Source organism: Vulpes vulpes, chromosome 16 (assembly GCF_048418805.1).
Source record: "Vulpes vulpes isolate BD-2025 chromosome 16, VulVul3, whole genome shotgun sequence".
Taxonomy (NCBI): Eukaryota; Metazoa; Chordata; class Mammalia; order Carnivora; family Canidae; genus Vulpes; species Vulpes vulpes.
Window position 1 is genome coordinate 14,699,246 of NC_132795.1, and position 21,893 is coordinate 14,721,138.

Sequence of the window (21,893 nt, forward strand, 5' to 3'; positions counted from 1 at the left end):
CACATTCCTGGCACAGGTAGGCACTCAGTAAGTTTTGAATGAAAGGAAGGAGGGAGGAATGGATGGATGTCTACTGTGGTGTCACTTTAGACCACTGAATGATGGCTAATAGCCCAATTTTGAGGAAGGAGTTGATCTTTGGACTTTATTTTTTCTTAGATATCCTTTAGTACAATGCCTGACCCATCTGAAACCCTCAAAAATAATTGAATATTGAATGAATAATGGAACTAAAAAATCAAAGCAGTCAAAAAATTTTAATTGGTTATGTTTTAGAGATAAGTCTCAAATCTTTCTTCTCCTTTTCACTTTAAATGTACCACCCTGGCTTGGAGTCTCAAGACTATTGCAATATCCTTCAGACTAGCTAGCTTCACATCGGTTTCTTCCCTCTCTCATGAACCTTCATCAGGCAAATTATTTAAGTACAATATGGAATTCAAGATCTTTGCAAATCTAGTCCAGTATGTTGGTCTACTGTCAAATATCTTGTACTTGAAACATGATTTAACTTTCTTTAATGTGGGAATTAAATTGGTTTTTTACAACTAAAGTGCTTAAACAGTAGTGCTTATACATAGTAAGCACTCAATAAATACCATTATTAATACTGTTTTACTATCTAGAATGTTCTTATTTATCTCTGGCTTTGAAAATCTTTGTTAGAAGTTTCCACCTAAGGGATGCCTGGGTGGCCAGTGGTTGAGCATCTGCCTTTGGCTCAGGGCATGATACCCTAGTCCCAGGATCAAGTCCTGCATCAGGCTCCCTGCATGGAGCCCACTTCTCCCTCTGTCTCTGCCTCTGTGTCTCTAATGAATAAATAAATAAAATCTTTTTAAAAACCCAAAATTTCCACTTAAAAGCCACCCCTGATGCCCTATCTACTGGAACCAGTTCCCTTCTCCTATGTCAGGAGAGGAGTGAGCCAGAGGAAGTGGGCTGGAGGGCTCATCCTGGCCATAGGACCTGAGGTTCCTGTGTATACAACGCATACTTATTCATGCAGTTGTTGCATAAAAATGAGTGCAGCAGGAGGTTCCCTAAGACCAAAGAATGAGATTCCTACAGAACCCTAGAGGAGACAGGTTGATTTTTTATTTTTTTTAATTTGCTATCTTAGTTTCTCTATACTTAGATGCTATTAAAATAGCATTTGGGTTTACCATGTCTTCCCACCCTGGCACAGAGAAAAGTATACCAGTGTCAAGCAGTTCTTACAGGGGGCTGGTCTGAAGTTATTTCAAAATAAAAAGATTTGAAATAAGACCATTTATTAGTACAATAGGTCTGAGATTTTTGGGATGCCTGTACTTCTTGCAGCAGGCCATACTTAATATCATTTCTGCCTTCTTACAGTGTGCACTACATAACCATAGGTGCAAAGAGGAGCCATTACCCACCGAATATACTCAAATTCCTGTCACCAGAAGCCCTCTCTTACCTATCTTTTACCTTTATAAGGAATCTGACATTTTAAAAACAAAATTAGCCAGCTGCACCCTTGATAAGAGAGATGATAAACTTAGCATCTCTTCATCAACCAGAAGTAATATTTAAAGTTCTCTTTGTTTCTGTGTCACTTGGGGACAGAGCATTCATTTAAAGTAGAATTTAAACTTAAGAGAAACCTACTATACACAACTAATCTTACATAACCCTGATAGAAATTAATAGAGGGGAACAAAAGGAGAGCAAGAGAAGCCAGTTCTTATCTAGTTGTGAAAGGCGTTCTCTCTTTGCCTGGTTTTTACCTCCATATAGGAGTAGCCATTAATCTCCAGCAAGTAGGCCCAACATGCTGAAGACCTGTCAGCACCATATAAACAGAATAAAGCAAACTGTTAATATTGCTGTCGTGAGAAAACTGAAAACAGACTGATTAATCGTATTGGTGCTCCACAGCCAGAGAGCTAACTTTGGTCGTCGCCTTATTAGGGAAGTCACAGTTTGCTTTTAGACCTTTCATTATGATGACCGCCCGGTCTTCATCCTCAGTATTCTTGTTATTGTTGTTAAATGAATGCCTTGTTCCTGAACCCATACTGCAAATCTTGACTGGCAGGGATGATTAGTTTAGAAAAAGTCAGTGTCTTGCATGAAGTCTAAAATGTTTACAGTGCTGACAGTTCACTGTTCCTGAGGACTACCAGATGGTGACCCTGTTGGATTGGTTCAAGGCCTAGTTAACTTTTCATGAGAAGAGTTATTTACAGTGTCCACACATGAAGGTACATGAAGAACTCTCGGAAGAATCTTAGCACTGAGGACACAGCTGTGTCAGCAGCCATAGGGAAGTCTTGGGGAGGGACACTAAGAAGAAATGGCGGCGGATCTTAGCCTTGTGTATCCTGAACAACAGGAACATCACATGGATGTGTGTGTACATCACACGTCACAAATGGGCACTCAGGGCCAAATCTGCCCTCGGACATGTTTTGTTTGGCCTTTCAGGAATGGTCTCTCTGGCTTTTAAAGTTGTGAATTAGTTGCTAACCTTTAAATACCCTGGGTGTTTCCATGTATGCACAGTGAAGCTCCCTGGTGTCTCTGAGGAAACCAGCAGCTCTGATTACACAGGGGCAGTGGTCACTTAGCATTAGATCCTGGGCGCTCCACTTTGCATGGTCTCTCCTGCTCCTGTTCTCCCCAAACCCAGAGTCATTCACTGTAGACTACGTTGCTACCCTGTTTTTCTTCTCCCTGCCCGATTTCATTTATTGTGATGCCTGGGGCTCATGTAAGATAATTATGGTTTATCAATTAAAAAGTGCTTTCCCATAAATATATTATTTGTTCACAACAGTCCTTTAAGATGGGAAACAGATGTTATTTAGAAGGAAGAGAAAGAACTGTAACTCTGAGATGCTATGTGACTTGCCAGATGTGACAAAGCTGGTGAGCAGCAGAGTGCCCGCTCAGAACCAAGTCACCGTAGCTTTCTCCAGTATATTTGCTGCTGGTGGTGGTGGCGGCGTCCAGAGGCCTCCAGACTCTTAACAGGAACCACTTTTAATTCTCCTGAAGCCTTGATTGAGGTCATGTAGAAGAGTGGGAAGCCTGGCAGGGAGGTGGCAGATGGTGATGTCCCATGAGGGGGAAGGTGGGGTTGCTGACACAGGCACTCTTATGCTCAGAGTTGCTCAGGCAGCCTAGGAGAGCAAGCATGACAACTGGTTTAGCGTTAACAAGTGCATTTTCCCTAAGACGGCATTTACCAGACCTTTCCATTTCACAGTCCTGTAAATTTAAAACACGAATATGGAGATATCTATAAGGTTGTCTTACATACATATCTTTAACCAGAATGAACTTAAACATTACCGCAGATTTCTCACCATTTCATAAAAGAACATAGTAGTATTTTAAAAAATGACCTCAAAAGTCAAACAGCTTTTTAAAATCAAATAGAAAAAAAAAAAAAAAAAAAGAAAAAAAGAAACAAAAAACAAAAAAATCAAATCAAATAGATTTTTTTTTTTTTAAGATTTTATTTATTCACCTAAGAGAGAGCACGCACAAGAATGGGGGAGAGGAAGAAGCAGGCTCCCCACTGAGCAGACAGCCTGATGTGGGGCTCCATCCCAGGACCACAGGATCATGATTTGAACCAAAGGCAGACACTTAAACCAGCTGAGCCACCCGGGTGCCCCTAAAATCAAATTGATTATAAAATTCATTCTATTCTCTTTTCCTCATTTTACCTTGGACTGCTGAAAATATCATCCAACTGACACCAGCTATTTGGACTAGCTTTTCAGAAATTTAAATCTTATTTTTCTTTAAACATTTTATTTATTCATTCGTGAGAAATACACAGAGAGAGATGCAGACATAGGCAGAGGGAGAAGCAGGGTCCCTGCAGGGATCCTGATGCGGGGCTTGATCCCAGGACTGGGATCACTCCCTAAACCAAAGGCAGATGCTCAACCACTAAGCCACCCAGTGCCCCTTAAATCCTATTTTTTCTTCTGAGTGTTAAAGTACACCATTCAGTCCAGGGAAAGGCATTCTAGAAATTAATATGGATATCTGAGTTTTTCCCATTCTCTGTCATCAAAATGTGATTTGGGGACTTGGAGTACTTGGTGAATCCAAAGTTCCTATCATGTTATAAATTTAAAACTAGTTTCTCTCCAACACTAGTTAAGGCCAGTTGGAAATGTTACACCTATTCTCCCAGTTGCTTAGGGCAGAACTGTGTTGGGGAACGTTTGGTCCTATGTGTTTAACAGCTCAACTTTGGAGTATTAAGAGAATACCAAACACAATTCTGCTACCTTTTAAGTCACCTTTTCTGGCCTTTGGTCCCACATTTTACTCAAAATTATAATTATATCCAGGATTATTTCTCACTGAAATATCAGCTTTACTTAACAGAAATTTCTCTCATAAAGTTTCTCATTCTTACATCATTTATCCAGTTGAGTACCAGGAAAAAAAAGGAGTATGGGTGTGCCTCTTCTTTCCAGCAGAATTCAGCAGCTGGCTCAGCTCTTAGACCAGTCCCCATCAGTGTCATCTGATTCCCATTCCTTCCTTTGTTACCCTGGGGAAAACCGTCTTTCTACTGAGTTGAGGGGAGACTAAGTACAAAAGTTGAAATGTCCGTTAGGCCGGCATCTTAAACTTCATATGCCCAGAGCAGAATAGCAGAATGCATCTTCCTGAGCCCACTGCCGTTATCAACGGTGCCTGCTGCAGACTTCCCGTCTAGCTTACTGGCACCTCTAGCCATCCTGCTGTTCAAGGCCAAAGCCCTTTTCCCCTGTCCACATCCAGTCCCTCAGCAAATCCTATTGGCTTCACCTTCAAAATACATCCAATCATCACCTCCCCTTCTACCACCCAGGTCCCAGCCACAGTCCTCTTTCCCCTGCATTATTTGCAGTAACTGATCTTCCCCTTCAATCTGTTCATCAACTACAGTTCAAGCCAATGGGTAGATCAGATGATGTCAGTCTTCATCCAAACTAATAGCTTCTCCTCTCACCCCAGGTAAAAGCCAAGTCCATGTATGGTGTCATCCCCAGTCACCTCTTTGTTCGCACCTCCTACTACCTGTCCCCTTATTCTTCTGCTCTGGTCACACTGGCCTTTTCTGGTCTTTGAGCAGGCTCTTGTGTGAGTTTCCATCCTTGTTTTTCCTTTTCCCAGGTAATTGCAGGGTTGCTTCCTTACCTCTTTTAGGTCTTTACACAACTGTCACATTAATAAAGTATCCTTGACTCCTCCTCCCCCCACACATACTTCCTGTCTTCTTTCTGTACTTACTACCATATAACATGGTATTTTGTCTGTCTCCATCTCTTGGGCTGTCATGCATGGATATGGAGGTTGTGCTCTGCTCAGTCTATGTGCTGTGCTCACAGCCATATGCAGTGGCCTGCTTTCCCCACCAGGTTTAAGCTACGAAAGGTTCATCTGTTTTGTTCACTGCTATATCCCCAGAGCTTAGAGCCATACCTGACATATAGTGAGGGCTTTATCAACATTTGGTGAACAAATTAGCTAAATGAATTGTTGCCAAGATTCTACCCACTTAAAAAAAAAGAGTTTGATCGAATTAAGATTTCATTTATTTATTAATGAGAGGCACAGAGAGAGAGGCAGAGACACAGGCAGAGGGAGAAGTAGGCTCCATGCAGGGAGCCTGATTTGGGACTCGATCCTGGGACCCCAGGATTATGCCCTGGGCGTGAAGGCAGGTGCTAAACCACTGAGCCACCCAGAGATCCGGTTTTTTTTCTTATTACAAAAAGATACCAGTCAGTATAGAAAACAAAAATAAGAAAGCCATCCATTATCCTACCACTTTAGTACATATCTCTTCAGACTTTTTCCTCTGATTTTTTCCCCACAGAAATTGTTTCATACTGTACATACTAATTTTAACTCAATCATTGCATCTAGTATACTTTGAACATCTTTTTATGCCAGTAAATATTTGTCTTAAGCATGATTCACTAAACAGAAAAAATGGTGCTTTGATATATACCATTGATCTTGGAAAAAGTAAATGAGGATATTATTTAGTGTGCCCAAAAGCATGCATGAACTAATAATAAGCTGAGAGAGATCATTTCATAGCAATACCTCACCTTCCTCTACCAACACTTCGCCCTTCAAAATCAGACATATTAGGTGTAGGGGTTATCTGTTGCAAAGAGGAAAGATTGCATGCTGTTGGGAATCGAATACGCTTAATTTAGGAGGCTAGCTTATTAAGATATATCTCTTAGGGCAGCCTTAAAACACAATCTACACAGACATGACTTGCTGTGTCCTGCGTGTGAGGACTGTCTTATAACCAAAATCTGAGATATAATTGTACAATTATTAGCCAACAAAGACTGGTTAATGTTGAATTTTAGAAGAATAAGCATTAGTAGGATTGTTAAGTATATAAGATAACACTTAGGTTCAGTAAATGAATATGACTTTGTTCTTTCTAAGATTTAAATATTAGCCAGATTTTGTGGCTTTATTTTTCAAGTTAGCTGTTTAAGAGTCATTAGCTGCAGTTGGGGCTTTAGTCTTAACATTATGAACCTATCAGGACTTCAAAACTACTAAAACACAGGATGTTTTTGCTTTCAAAACAATCATTGTTTTCATTCTACTTTAAGAATTCCTTTTCCCTTGGATGACTTCTAGAACATCTAAGGTTTTCAAGTCATGCAACCTCCTGATCTCCTAATAGCTCCCCCACCTTCCTTCATTTTCTTCAGAGATCTTATTTAGCAAATTATATAACAATATCAGCAGGCTAAAAGGTGGCTACAGACTGCAAAAGACAGTATCCTTTAAAACTAAACAGATTAATAAACTGTGAAAAAGGAATCCTGGCAAGTTATGTATTGATTTTTTTCTTATTCTGAGAGGAAATAAACACACAGAAATGATCTAAAAATCGTTTTCTAAAAAAATAATAAATAAAATCATTTTCTAGAGAACAAAAAAATAAAACTCCGTGCAGTTAGATAAATGTTATGTTCTTGGAATTGTTAAAAAATACTATAAGACTTTTCAGCTAGGATCTATAACTGTGATACATAGAATAATCACAACCAAAATTACTTCCCAGATATTCCTACTAAGGCTTTGGATTGTTACTGAGAAACTTAACACAATTTTTCAATGAGCAGGTAAAAGAGGCCCTGATTTCCCATAACTATCTGTCAAGATATGTCTGATGCAATCTTGCTACTTTTTCCACCAATGGGATTAACAAAATGAAGCATCTAGAGAAATGATTGAAGCTTGTTTCTTCCACATGGGTTGCTATCAAAATATCCGCCTTTGATTTAAAATTGTTTTTCCATTAGCTGGGAGCATGGCTAGACATATGATTCCTGTCCACGTTCAGCCTAATGTAACGATTGCAGGAAGAGTTTGCAGCTCATATCAAGAACACCAAATTGCATCTCCCTGGGGATGTTTCATGGTGCTAAAATCACATTACTGATTTCAGTGTGGGTGCTACACAGCCCTCTCAACATAGTGCAAATTACCCAACCTAGAGCACATATTCTTGGAAAACACAATAATGCTACATGAATAAATGGTTTCCTTTTTTAAATTATTCTTTATGCACTTCTATCCATATTCTTCGTTTAGACTATTATGACTTAGAGTCAAAGTTGGAGGTTTTCTGTGGTGGTGGTGGTGGGGTGTGTGTGTGTGCGTTGTGTGTGTAGATGGGTCTTTTCTTTAAAACCTATTTCTTACATGTGCTAACATTTCCATTACAAACTTTTTCACATTTTTAAAAAAAGATTTTATTTACGTATTTGACAGAGAGAGTGCAAGCACAAGCAGGGGGAGCAGCAGAGGGAGAGGAAGAAGCAGACTCCTCTTTGAGCAGGGAACTTGACTCAAGGCTCAATCCCACAACCCTGGGATCATGACCCCAGAGGAAGGCAGACACCCAATCAACACAGCCACCCAGGCACCCCCTTTCTTCAAATATTAATCACTGGTTTTTAAATGCCAGGTGTGCACCTCCAAGAACTGAGCTTCAGGGAAATGGTGATATTATTAAATCTTTCAAAATCCTGCAAAGCATTTACTTACTTCAGAGTCTGACCTAGTGCCTCTTCTCTCATGAGCATCAGAATTTGGTGGGAGCTGAAGTAAAGACCTCAGAAATCAGTTGGGTTAAATGAGTCTTGATTTTTTTTGACTCAGTGTCCTAAGTACAAAATGGAATGAGGACCACTACCTTTTTTATAAAGACTGTTGCCTTTGATTTCATAGGCAATTATCTCTGCATTTTAACCCCAAGTACCAGCTGCATAACATAAGGACTCTGAATCATATATGATGTTTTTTAATTTTCATCTTTTCTCATCTTTCTCATTCAAGCAAGTTACCTTCTTGGTGTGTCAGGCAATTCTGAAGATGGTAAAATAGAAAACTTTGGCATTAGAAATGATTGTGCTTCTTGGTTTCCATCATTCCTTAGCAAGCTTCTTTATTGGTCTTTGGTATCAGAGAACTTGATAGTGCTACCTGCCAGTAATGTGATTTCCCCTGATGGGTGACTAAAGTTGTGGAGTTGACACTCCTTAATACATTTGTCTTTGGGCTCTGATGTCAGGACTGACCAGATGAACTTGCATTGGCACGGACAGGGCTGTTCCCATAGTTGGCTTGCTGGAGAAATGTTGTCAGATCTGATGGTTAATAGCCTGGCAGTGCAATAAGGTCATTTAATCACAGAAAACCTTAAACACAGCAGCCTTGTCAGAAAGCAAAAAGCAGTACCCTTCTGTAGCAAAAATCATGTTTACCAAAGAATGGCTAAATTAGATTACTTTCAGGTAGTTTGGAGCCTTTTGGTTCCCAGTAGGTACCCCCCTTAAAGGGAACATTGGAAAAATTAGTAACTACCTTTTATATAACATTGTAGTGGAAACCTGAAGCAATTTAGTTAAGAAAATACGGGAGACGTGTGTGTTTGTGTGTGTGCACGCATATGTGTGCAAATAGGTGTATTTAAAGACCTTCCTGCTCGGTCCGCACCGCATTTTCTCTAAGCCATTCCAAGGCCAGGCTGTCAGTTATCCCTACTTTTGTATCTATAGGTTCTCTTATACTAGCACCTTCATTTTAGCATATAAATATGCTACTAAACAATCAATGGATTGTGAAGAAACCAAAGAGGAAATTTAAAGGTTACCTTGAGACAAATGAAATTAGAAACAACATCCTAGAATCTAGGGGACCCAGCAAAAGTAGTTGCAAACAGAAAGTTCATAGCAATACAGGCCTATCACAAGAAACAGAATTTCAAATAGTCTAACCTTACAGCTAAAGGAACTAGAAAAAGAGGAACAAGCAAAACCCAATTTAATGGAAGGAAATAATAATGAAATAGAGACAAAAAAAAAAAAAACGATAAAAAAGTCAATGAAACTAAGAGTTGGTTCTTTGAAAAGATAAAAATGATAAACCTTTAGCCAGACTCATCAAGAATAAAAGGAAAGGGCTCAAATAAGTAAAATCAAAAATGAGAGAAGTTATAATCAACACTAGAGGAATACAAAGGATTATAAAAGACTAATATGAACAATAAATTGGATAGCTAGAGAAATAGATGAATTCCTAGAAATGTATAATCTTCCAAGACTGAATCAGGAAGAAATAGAAAATCTGAACAGACCATTGCTAGCATTGCTAGTAGTGAAATTCAAACAGTAATTTTAAAACTTCTCAGCAAACAAAAGTCCAGGACCAGAAGGCTTCACAACAGGTGAATTTCACCAGATATTTAAAGTAGAGTAAATACCTGTTCTTTTCAAAATATTCCCAAAATATTCCAAAAAATTTCAGAGGAAGAAATGCTTCCAAATTCATTCTACAATGCCAGCATTATCCTGCTACCAAACCAAAGACACTACTTCCCCCCCCACACACACACACACAAAAAAAGGATTTACAGATCAATAGCTCTGATAAAGATAGATGCAGAAATCTTTGGTGAAATTTTAGCAAACCAAAGCCAACAATACATTAAAAAGATCATATACCACAGGCAAGTGGGATTTATTCCTGGGATACAAGGAGGGTTTATTTTATTTTTTTTAAAGATTTATTTATGATAGAGATAAACACAGAGAGAGAGAGTCAGAGACACAGGAGGAGGGAGAAGCAGGCTCCACGCTGGGAGCCCGATGTGGGACTTGATCCCAGGACTCCAGGATCGTGCCCTGGGCCAAAGGCAGGCGCTAAACCGCTGAGCCATCCAGGGATCCCCCACAAGGAGGGTTTAATATCCACAAAATCAATCTGATACAGCACATTAACAAGAGAAGGGTAATAATCATATGGTCATCTCAACAGATGCAGAAAAAGCATTAGACAAAATTCATCCATTTATGATAAAAACTCTCAAAGTGGGTATAGAGGGAACATACGTCAACATAAAGTCCATATATATAACAAATCCATAGCTAACATCATACTCAATGGTGAAAAGCTGAAAGCTTTTCCTCTAAGATCAAGCACAAGACAAAGATGCCCACTTTTACCACTTTTATTCAATGTTGTATTGGAAGTTTTAGTTACAGCAGTCACACAAAAAAAAGGGAAAGAAAAGGTATCCAGATTGGAACAGAGGAAGTAAAACTGTGACTGTTACTATATATAGAAGACCCTAAAGACTCCACTAAAACCTGTTAGAATAGGGGCGCCTGAGTGGCTTAGCCAGTTGAGTATCTGACTTTTGATTTCAGCTCAGGTCATGATGTGGGGCTCCAGGGATCAAGCCCCATATTGGGCTCCAACCTCAGGGGGGAGTTTGCTTTTCTCCCTCTTTTTCTGCTCCTCCCCTTGCTCTTGGTCTCTCTTTCTCTTAAATAAATAAATCTTAAAAAAAAAAAAAAAAACTTAAATGAATTTGGTACAGTTGCAGCATACAAAAATAATATATAGAAATCTGTTGGAATGTTTATACACTAACAGAGAAATTAGGAGAACAATCCCATTTACAAGTGTATCAAGAATAAAATACCTAGGAATAAATTTAACCAAGGTGAAAAACCCCAATGAAAAAAATGGAAGAAAAATAAATAGAAGAATATACCATGTTCACAGTTTGAAAGAATATTGTTAAAATATCCATATTACCCAAGGTAGTCTACAGATTCAGTGCGACCCCTATCAAAATACCAATAGCATTTTTCACAGAACTAGAACAAGTAAACATAAAATATGTATGGAACCGGCGAAGACCTTGAATAGCAAAAACAATCTTGAGATATCATGCCTCCTGATTTCAAGCTATATTATAAAGCCGTAGCAATCAAAACAGGATGGTATTGACACAAAAACAAATCAATAAAACAGAATAGAGAGCCCAGAAATAAACCCATTTACATGGTCAAGTAACTACAACAAAGAAAGCAAGAATATACAATGGGGAAAAGACAGTCTCAATAAACAGTGCTGGGAAAATTAGACCACCTTCTTAAACTATATACCAAAAATAAACAAAATGAATTAAAGACTTAAATGTAGGACCTAAAACCATAAAACTTCTAGAAGAAAACAGGCAGTAAACTTTTGTACATCACTCTTTGCAATTTTTTTGGATGTTTCCTCAGGGAAGGATGAAAGCAAAAATAAACAGTATCAAACAAAAAGCTTTTGCCCAAGAAAGAAAACCAGCAATAAAATGAAAAGGTAACCTACTGAACAGGAGAAGATACTTACAAATAATAAGGTATTAATATCCAAAATATATTTTAAAAACCTGATTAAAAAATGGGCAGAGGACCTAAAATAAACATCTTCTTCAAAGAAAACATACAGTCAACAGACACATGAAAAGATACTCAGCATCACTGATCATCAGGGAAATGCAAACCAAAGCCATAGTAAGATATGGCCTCCCTTGCAGAAAAGCTAGTATCAATAGGAGAAATGAAATGTTAGTGAAGATGTAGGAATAAAAGGCTCCCTTATGCACTGTTTGTGGGAATATACTTGATGCAACCACTATGGAAAACAGTATAAAAATTCCTCCAAAAATTAAAAATAGAACAAAAACCATATCGAGCAATTCCACTTCGGGATTTATCTAAATAAAATGAAAATACTAACACAGAAAGATATGTACCCCTATGTTCATTGCAGCATTATTTACAGTAGCCAAGATATGGAAACAGCCTATGTGTCTGTCAGTGAATGAATGAATAAAGAAACTGTGATGTGGGAATTCCTGGGTGGCGCAGCGGTTTAGCGCCTGCCTTTGGCCCAGGGCGCGATCCTGGAGTCCCGGGATCGAGTCCCACATCGGGCTCCCGGCATGGAGCCTGCTTCTCCCTCCTCCTGTGTCTCTGCCTCTCTCTCTCTCTCTCTCTCTATCATAAATAAATGAATAAATCTTTAAAAAAAAAAAAAAAAAAGAAAAGAAACTGTGATGTGAGTGTGCATGGAATATTACTCGGCCATAATCTGATTTCAAAAATTAAATCTTGCCATTTGTAACAACACAGATGGATATAGCGGGTACTATGCTAAGTGAAATAAGTCAGAGAAAGACAAGTACCATAGGATTTCACTTATATGTAGAATCTAGGAAACAAAACATGAATAAACAAAAAATGGAAAAAGACCCAAATAATAAATTGGTGGTTGCTAGAGGAGGTGAGTAAAGGATGGGTGAAATAGGTGAAGAGGATTAAGAGGTACAGACTTCCAGTTATAAAAAAAGTCACAGAGAATGTATAGTGTAGGGAATACAGTTAACATTGTAATACCTATGTATGGTGACAAATGGTAACTAGACCCACGGTATTTATTTTGTGATATATATCATGTTGAATCACTTTGCTGTACACCTGAAACTAATGTTAACTACAATTGAAAAGTATTTAAATTGAAATAATACATTTTCTTTTCTTTCTTTCTTTCTTTCTTTCTTTCTTTCTTTCTTTTTCTTTCTTTCTTTCTTGGATCCCTTCTTAGTCCTACATCCTTTTTTAGCCATGGCCCAATTTCTCTCCTTTCTTAAAGGGTAACTTCTTCAAAGAGTAATCCATGGTCCTCTACCCCTCTGCAGTCTGGCTTCTGGCTTCCTACCCTGAAATCGTCCTGTCCAACATTACTAATGATTCCCATTTGCCAAATCCAGCAGAGACTTTTTAGGCTTTGTGACGGTCTCACTCATATTATTTGACCTCTCCACTGCCTTGGATGCCAGTGACCCTCTTTTTCTTCTTGAAATTCTCTCCTTCTTTGACTTCACTGAAGCTGGCTTTTCTGCTTTTTTCCCCTCCAATCAGCTGCTCTTCCCAGTCTTCCTTCATCTACTCCCTAAATAATACTGTTCTGCCAGAGTCATCTTTTCTCTTTTTCTAAGATGTGCTGTCCTGGGTTGGGACTCATTTTCATGGCTCCACTTAACACCTGTAGGGGCACACAGATCTCCTGCCTGGACTCACGGATGACTTTACCTGGACATTCTACAGACGGTTCCAGTCTTCTGCCCCAACTGAACTCCCTGCTCCCCAAAGACAATTCCTCTTCCTTATTCCCTATGCCAGTAAATGGAACTGCCATTTTCCTACTACCTAGCTGGAAAAAACAAATGATCCCAAGCTCCCCGTCTGGCCTTTACTTCCTGTTAGTCATCATCACGTGTGGATTCTGCTATAGAAATCTATCTCATGGTAGGCCCATTTTCTACTGTCCTAGGGTAACCATTTAAATTCTGTTCAGGCCCCATAATTTCTCACCTAATTTACCAAAAAAGTGGTCTGTCTCTTCCCCTGTCTACCTTCTGCTTTCATTGTTAAGTGACAGATCTAACCACGTTATGCTACACTTCTGTGGCACCCCATCTCTTTTGAGGTAGGTGCTTAATTAGCAAGGCATACAAGGCCTCTTATGTCTGGCTATATGTTGCCTTTCTAAGCTCATAGCCTGCAGGTCCCCCTTACCGTTTGTACACGTGCACAGCTCCTTCATCTGCTCACACAGCCAGTCCCCTGAAAGCTCTGTACTCACACTGGCCTCTGAGCTCTCACTCATGCTGTTCCCTCTGCCAGAATACCCCTCCTTCCACTTCTTGAGAGTACCTCTAGGCGGTTCTGGGAGGCCTTTCCTGACCAGGTGCTCTGGAGGCTTCCCTCATCCCTACATGTGTGTCTACAGATCTCAGCACTCTGCATTGTGAACTGGAACTGCTTGTCTACTTGCCTGTTTATCCCACTTATCTGCATATTCTTTGATGTTAAAAAACCATGTCTTCTCCAAAGCTCCAGGACCTCGAACAATGCCTGTCACATATTATGTACTCACCATCTATTTATTGCAATGAAATATATGCAGATTTCAGGTTCTGATTTTAGAGTTTTTACCATCGTGACAAGTCACAGAGGTTGTAAGGCTGTATTTCATTTGCATTAAATTCATTGGGAGATGTGATGATCAGAGGTTATGTTTTCTGACAAAATGCAAATAATCCATTCGTTTATTGAATACGTTAGTAGTAAAATTAATGCTGAGATGACTATCTCAAAGGGATGCTTTGGCTTTCTCTCCAAAACATGAATGGTTCCCCCAGCAGCCCCTGAAGTGACTGTGAATTCATGTCTGCATCCCCTGCAGAGTCCTGTCCTGCCTGGTCAGCTCTGTCTGAGGCAGTTTAATGCTACCTGAGCACACATTGGGCCTGCAGATTCTCCACAACCCCTTTTACTACTCAGAGTATAAGGGAAACTCGCCCCTGGATGCTCCTACTCATTTGGTCCATCTAAATAGCTTGGTTGAAAGCGCCAACTTGTACAGCTAAACCACCACAGGGAAAAGCCCATGGTATCACCCAGATGACAAGAGCAGGTGCCTTCCTGGGCTTATTCACCCTGTGCTTCCCCTGTGGATCTGCCTAAAGATGTTCAGAGGGTGTCTTGCACAGTTGGTCTACCCTGAAGATGGAAGACAGTGGGAAAGAGGAACAAACTGGTAGCAGGAAATAAGCCTTACATCATCTGGCCCTTACCTCTGATGGCAGAAGAGTGTGTCCCTACCTCTAAATAGCTGCAAAACATCTTTTTTTATTGACATTAAAAAACATCATGATAAGAGATATATTTTAATACCTCTCAGTCTTCCCTCTCAGGAAACTTATTGTCGTATTTGACTTCAATGCTTTTGTGCTACAATTTCCATCCTCGGGGAAAAGAAAAGCTGATTGGCGTCATCCAGTCTTAAAAGCCTGTGTATTTTATGGCCACCATCGTTATCTCCTGAACGCATCTTCTCCAGACGCACTAAGCACTAAGCTTAGTTCCTTTATCTTTTCTACATTATATTGCATTTTCTAGCTCTTGGTGTCTGGTATGGCTGACCTTATGTAAATTACAGAGGTAGACACGAACGAGTGGTAGAGAGGAGACCATAGATAAGGTGCTTCTGGGGGAGAGGAAACAAACGTGAAATCTATTTATACACAGAAACGTAAATAAATACATAGATAACTTTAGCAGACCGTGCACAAAGTTGGTGAGTTAGTGTGAGAAGAGGAGTTAATTAATGAACAGTGTTTGGAAGCAAGAAGAACCCAGCCTAGTATGGAGAATCTGCAAATTCTCTTTGTTGCTCATCAACTGTGTTCACTGATACATTCATCTACAGCACTTAACACAACACTTGGCTTATTTTACACACCCAGTAATTGTTAACTGGATAACCAACTGGCTGTAATGCTTTAGTAGAAGTATAAAGTATATCAGTATGATTTGGTTTGTAAATTTATACTTATTTTTTTTGAGTTCCTTGTGCTTTGTTGAAGTTTTAGGATTTTAGAGCAGAAAGAACTAAGTGGCAAAACATCAAGAGAACACTACCCTGCATTTGTTCTTGCTGCAGTCCATTTCAGTGGCTTTCCTTCTCCCACGGTGTCCAGCTGACCTAAGTTTGTACAAAACAGAAGAGGCAGAAGCTAATCTTGAAATAATTTTCCAGCCTACTTACTTGATCCACTCTGTCTCCATTTCTTAGCCCTTCTGCCACATTGCTTTCATGGTACTTTATTTAAGGGATTTCATTATTAAGCAATTGTCGTTGGGAGATTATTCCTCCCACTGAACCATGCTGTGTCCCCATATTAGATTATCCTCCATCACTACCCTAGGTGCCCCACACTAAGACGGTCCTAGGTTTCCTATTCCACACATATGTTCCACACAGACTTAGCTGAAAGACTGAAAGCTAGCTGTTAGGCCAGTGGTTCTGAACCTTTGCTGCACTAATCACCAGGAGAGGTTTTGTTTTAACACTGATTTCTGGGTTCTACCCATGCTTGTGCCCTGTTATTTTCTAAAAGCTCCCCCATGTGATTTTAATAGGATTGAGATCCAACATGCTAGGCCACTTTAAAAATATATTTCCTGTGCATAAGTCGTAATTCTCAGTTATCAGTTTATATATCTTTTGATATATATGCTCAGTTGACTTAATGCTCCTTGAACTCAGTACTGGGACTATCTTATTCATAATTATCTACCTAGTGCCTGGCACAGTACTTGGTATATAGTGGACAATCATAAACATTAATTAAATAAATTGGTTGTTTCTTTCCTTTAAGGTACAAGAAAATTGCATAGTAGTACATAAGAGAGAAAAAAAATGCTAGCAAGCACCATGAGTTTTGTTTGGGGAGTGTATGTGTGTTGGGGAAAAGGGGAGGGTTATAACCATCAACACTTTGGTACCTATCTGCTTCTCCATAATCCATTGTTTTTTCCTATTTACTGTCATTTACCCAGATGCTGTGAACTGACAGCAGCTAAAGATATTAGACTTTATCAGGGACTCCCAATTTGAAATATTTTATTCCATTATTCTCATCTGTATCTATGTACTAAAATTCATCACTATATATGTAAAAGGATAATTCATTAATGTGATATTCAACATCACTGTCCCCATTAATGAAAGCCATAGAAGCTATTAAACAAAGACACACAGGTTGCCATACCAATCAATTTTCTCGACTCCAAAATCTATTAATTTAGGCACAGAACTGGAAAGATATTTAAAGACACTGTATTCATTCATCTTTATTAAACAGTGAAGAAGCTGAAGTTAGACGGATTTAGGACTTGCCTGAGATGACACAGCTTGTAAGGAATACAGCTAGTGCAAGAAACCTGATACTCTAGCCCTCAAGCCTGGGTCACTAGCACCTTGATTACAGTAGAATCAAAGATTAGGATACATTCCTAGAGAACATGCAGTCTTCCAAGACTGAATCAAGAAGAAATAGAAAATCTGAACAGACCAACTACTAATAATGAAATTGAATCAGTAATCAAAAAACCGCCAACAAATAATAAAAATCCAGTACCAGATGACTTTATAGGTGAATTCTACCAAACATTGAAGAAGAGCTAACACCTATGCCTCTCAAACTGTTCCCAAAAAATTGAAGAGAAGGAGCACTTCCAAATGTATTCTAGGAGGCTAGCATTATCTTAATACCAAAACCAAAGACATTCCAGAAGAAAAAATTACAGGCCAATGTTGCTGATGAACATACATGCAGGTGTCCTCAACAAACTATTAGCAAACCAAATTCAATTATACATTGAAGTTGAAAGGATCATTGACAGTGATCAAGTGGAATTTATTCCAGAAATGCAGGATGGTTCAATATCTACAAACTCAGGGATCCCTGGGTGGCGCAGCGGTTTAGCGCCTGCCTTTGGCCCAGGGCGCGATCCTGGAGACCCGGGATCGAATCCCACATCGGGCTCCCGGTGCATGGAGCCTGCTTCTCCCTCTGCCTGTGTCTCTGCCTCTCTCTCTCTCTCTCTCTCTCTCTGTGACTATCATAAATAATAAAATAAAAAATAAAAATTAAAAAAAAAGAGATAAAAATATCTACAAACTCAAAATAATATACCACAATAACAGAAAGAAGGGTAAGAATTATATAATCATCTCAGTAAATGCAGAAAAAGCATGACAAAATTAAACATCTACTTATGGTAAAAAGTCAGCAAAGTAGGTACAGAGGGAACATACCTCACCATAAGGCTGGCCATATATGACAGACCCACAAATAACATACTCAATGGTAAAAAGCTAAAATCTTTTCCAAGATCAGGCATAGGACAAAGATGCCCACTCTTACCACTTATATTCAACATAGTATTGGAAATCCTAGCTATAATAGTCATTTAAAGAAAAATAAATAAAAGGCATCCAAACTGGAAAAGAGGAAATAAAACTATTTGCAAATAACATGACACTATATATGGAAAACTCTAAAGACTCCACTAAAAAACTATTAGAATACATGAACTCAATACTATTGCATGATACAAAATTAATATACAGAAATCTCTTGCATTTTTATACACTAATAAAACTATCAGAAATTAGGAAAACAATCACATTTACAATTGCCTCAAGGAGAATAAAATACCTAGAAATAAATTTAATTGAGGAAATGAAAGACCTGTACTTTGAAAACTGTAAAACACTGATGAAAGAAATTGAAGATGACACAAATAAATGGACAGATATACATACCATGGATTGGAAGAAATCTACTAGCTACAATCTACAGATTCAGTGGGATCCCTATGAAAATACTAATGGAATTTTTCACAGAACTAGTACAAATTATTCTGATGTTTATATGGAACTACAAAAGACCCTGAAGAGCCGAAGCAATCTTGAGAAGAGCAAAGCAGAAGGTATTACGCCCCAATCTCCCACTATACTACAAAGCTATTATAATCAAAATACTATGGCAGTGGCACAAAAACAAACACATTAATTAATGAACAGAATAGAAAGTCCAGAAATAAACCCATGCTCATATGTTCAGTTAATGCCCAACAAAGGAGGCAAGAGTATACAATGAGGAAAAGATAATCTCTTCAATAAATGGTGTTGGGGAAACTGGACAACTACATGCGAAAGAATAAAGTTGAACCTTTTTTTTTTTTTTTTAAAGAATTTATTTATTTGACAGAGAGAGCGAGCGAGCAAAAGCAGGGGGAAGTGGAGGAGGGAGAAGCAGGCTTTCCCCTGAGCAGGGAGCCCAATGTGAGGCTCCATCCCAGGACTCTGGGATCATGACCTTAGCTGAAGGCAGACACTTAACTGACCAAGTGTCCCTGGATCATTTTCTTATATACAAAATAAACTCAAAATGGAGTAAAGTCTTAAATGTAGACCTGAAACCATGGAAGTCCTTGAAGAAAATATAGGCAGTAGGTTCTCAGATGTAGGTCTTAGCAATATTTCTTTGGATCTGTCTTCTCAGGCAAGGGCACCAAAAGCAAAAAAAACCCAAATGGGACAACATTAGAGTAAAAAGCTTTTGTACAGTGAAGAAAACCATCAACAAAAAGGAAAGGTAACCTACTGAATGAGAAAAGATATTTGCAAATAACATAACTGATAAAGGGTTAATATCCAAAATATATAAAGAACTCACAGCCTAATATCATAAAAACAAACCAATTTAAAAAATAGGCAGAGGATCTGAAGACATTTCTCCAAAGAGGGCCAAGAGACACACAAAAAGATGCTCAACATCACTAATTATCAGGGAAATGTAAATGAAAATCCAATGACACCTATCAGACTGGCTGGTATCAAAAAGACAAGTAACAAATATTGGTGAGGATGTGGGGAAAAGGGAATCCTTCTACACTACCGGTAGCAGTGTAATTTGTTACAGTCGCCATGGAAAATAGTATGGAGGTTCCTCAAAAAAATTAAAAATATGTGATCCAGCAACTCTACTTTTGGGTATTTATCCACAGAAAAACTAACTTGAGAAGAATATGCAGCCTTATATTCATTGCAGTATTATTTATAATAGGCAGGAGAGGAAAGCAACCCAAATGCCAATCTTTGGATGAATGGATAATGAAGAGGTAGTGTACACATACAATGGAATATTACCCAGCCATAATAAAAGAATGAAACTTTCATTTGCAACAAAATGGATGGACCTAGAGGTATAATACTAAGTGAAATAAGAGAAAGACAAATACTGCATAATTTCACTTATGTGTGGAACCTTAAAAAGCAAACAAAATATAACAGAAACAGACTCATAGATACAGAGAGTAATATGGTGGTTGCCGAGGGGGAATGAGTTGGGGTGAGGGGTAACAGAGAGGAAGGGGGATTAAAAGGTACAGACTTCTACTTCTAAGACACAGTGATACAATGTACAGCACAGGGAATAAAGTTAATAATATACAACAACTTTGTATGATGATAGATGGTAGTTAGACTTATCATGGTGGTCACTTCATTTCATCATGTATATAACTGTTCTATCACTTTGCTGAATACTTGAAACTACCAGAATGCTGTATGTCATCTACACTTGAGTTAAAACAACAGAACAGAGCATTACTCCTTTTTGTCTGGAAATAAACTCATTTAGGAATTAAAAAAGATCAAACTTTTACTTCCATCTTTGTATGAGAAAGAAAAGGTGTATTGTTAAGAGGTTTCTCAGAGAATTCTGGAAGGAGTATTGGTGGAAAGGGAAGAAGGCAGAGGAAAGGGGTCTTAAATGAGACAAAACTTGTTTTGTGTCAGCACCACAGTTCATTCATGTTTCTGTCCTTGTTTTCAGAATTTTCCCCAGAGAATACCTCCTTCAACAGATCCACCTGTATTCCCTCGCTGATCTGCAGCAGGTGAGCTCTCAGAAGGGCCGTTTCATTTCTGTTTTCTCCCTGGGAAGTTGTCTTTGTTGGTTATGGTCTAGGCACTGAATTCTGCCATCTTTGGGGTAATTTCTTCTCAAGCCCTAATAATTCTACTCAGAATGGGGGGGGGGAACCTTGCTATATAGAGATAGTATGGGACACTAAGAATGTTGGCAAGGATGTACGGAGAAACTGGAGCTCTCATACGTTATTGGTGGGAATGTAAAGTGGTGCAGCCACTTTGGAAAACTGTTTGGTGGTCCCTCAAAAAGTTAAATAGTGTTACATGTGAACCAGCAGTTAGTTCCTCTCCTAGGATATACCCAAGAGAATCAAAAACTTGTGTCCACAAAAAACTTATACACATTCAGAGCAGCATTACTTGTAATAGCCAAAGAGTAAAGCAACCAATGCTTATCAACTGATGAACACAAAATGTTGTATATCCACACAGTGAATATTATCTGACCATAAAAAGGAGCAAAGTACTGATGCATGCTACAACATGGGTAAACCTTGAAAGCCTCCTGCCAAAAGAAGCCAGACAGAAAAGAATATATCTTTTCCGACAGTGTTTATTTATTTAGTTTTTTGAAGATTTTATTTATTTATTCATGAGAGACACAGAGAGAGAGGCAGAGACACAGGCAGAGGGAGAAGCAGGCTCCATGCAGGGAGCCTGACGTAGGACTCAATCCCGGGTCTCCAGGATCACACCCTGGGCTGAAGGCAGGCGGCGCTAAACTGCTGAGCCACCTGGGCTGCCCTTGACATGGTTTAAATGAAATGTCCAAAATAGGCAAACTCATGGAGCCAGAAAATAGAGGAGGGGTTACCAGCACCTGGGAAGAGCAAGGGACTGAGGGGTGACTGCTCATGGCCCGGAGTTTCCTTTGTAGCTGCTGAAAATGTTCTGGAATTATGGAAGTGATGGTTGCACAACTGTGTGAATATACCACAACCCACTGAACTGTATACTTGAGAAGAGTGAATTTTATGGCATGTGAATTACATCTCAATAAAAAATTGTACAAGGAAAAAAAAGATCTAAAAGGCATTGCCTCAAGGAAACTCTGACTTGTGCTTAGGTCAAACAGTTGGAGGACTTTAAAGTTTAATAAAACATAAGGAAGCATATGAGAGTCAAAAACCATCTTTTAAAACTTTTCCTAGTTCTTGTCCTTTTAATAA

At 38.9% G+C, this 21,893-nt stretch overlaps 1 protein-coding gene across 7 annotated transcripts in view; it reads left to right on the plus strand.

Moving 5' to 3' along the window:
* Window positions 1-21,893, plus strand: part of PLEKHM3 (pleckstrin homology domain containing M3) — a 179,933-nt gene that overhangs the window by 80,530 nt on the left and 77,510 nt on the right. For 4 of the 7 annotated variants that reach the window (XM_072742358.1, XM_072742361.1, XM_072742359.1 and 1 more), the window contains exon 6: window positions 20,627-20,690. In XM_072742358.1, coding sequence (XP_072598459.1) covers window positions 20,627-20,690 — 64 coding nt within the window. Of the gene's footprint in view, window positions 1-764; window positions 3,443-20,626; window positions 20,691-21,893 lie in introns of those variants that run through there. The other 3 variants (XR_011997953.1, XR_011997954.1, XR_011997955.1) reach the window with 3 other exon arrangements.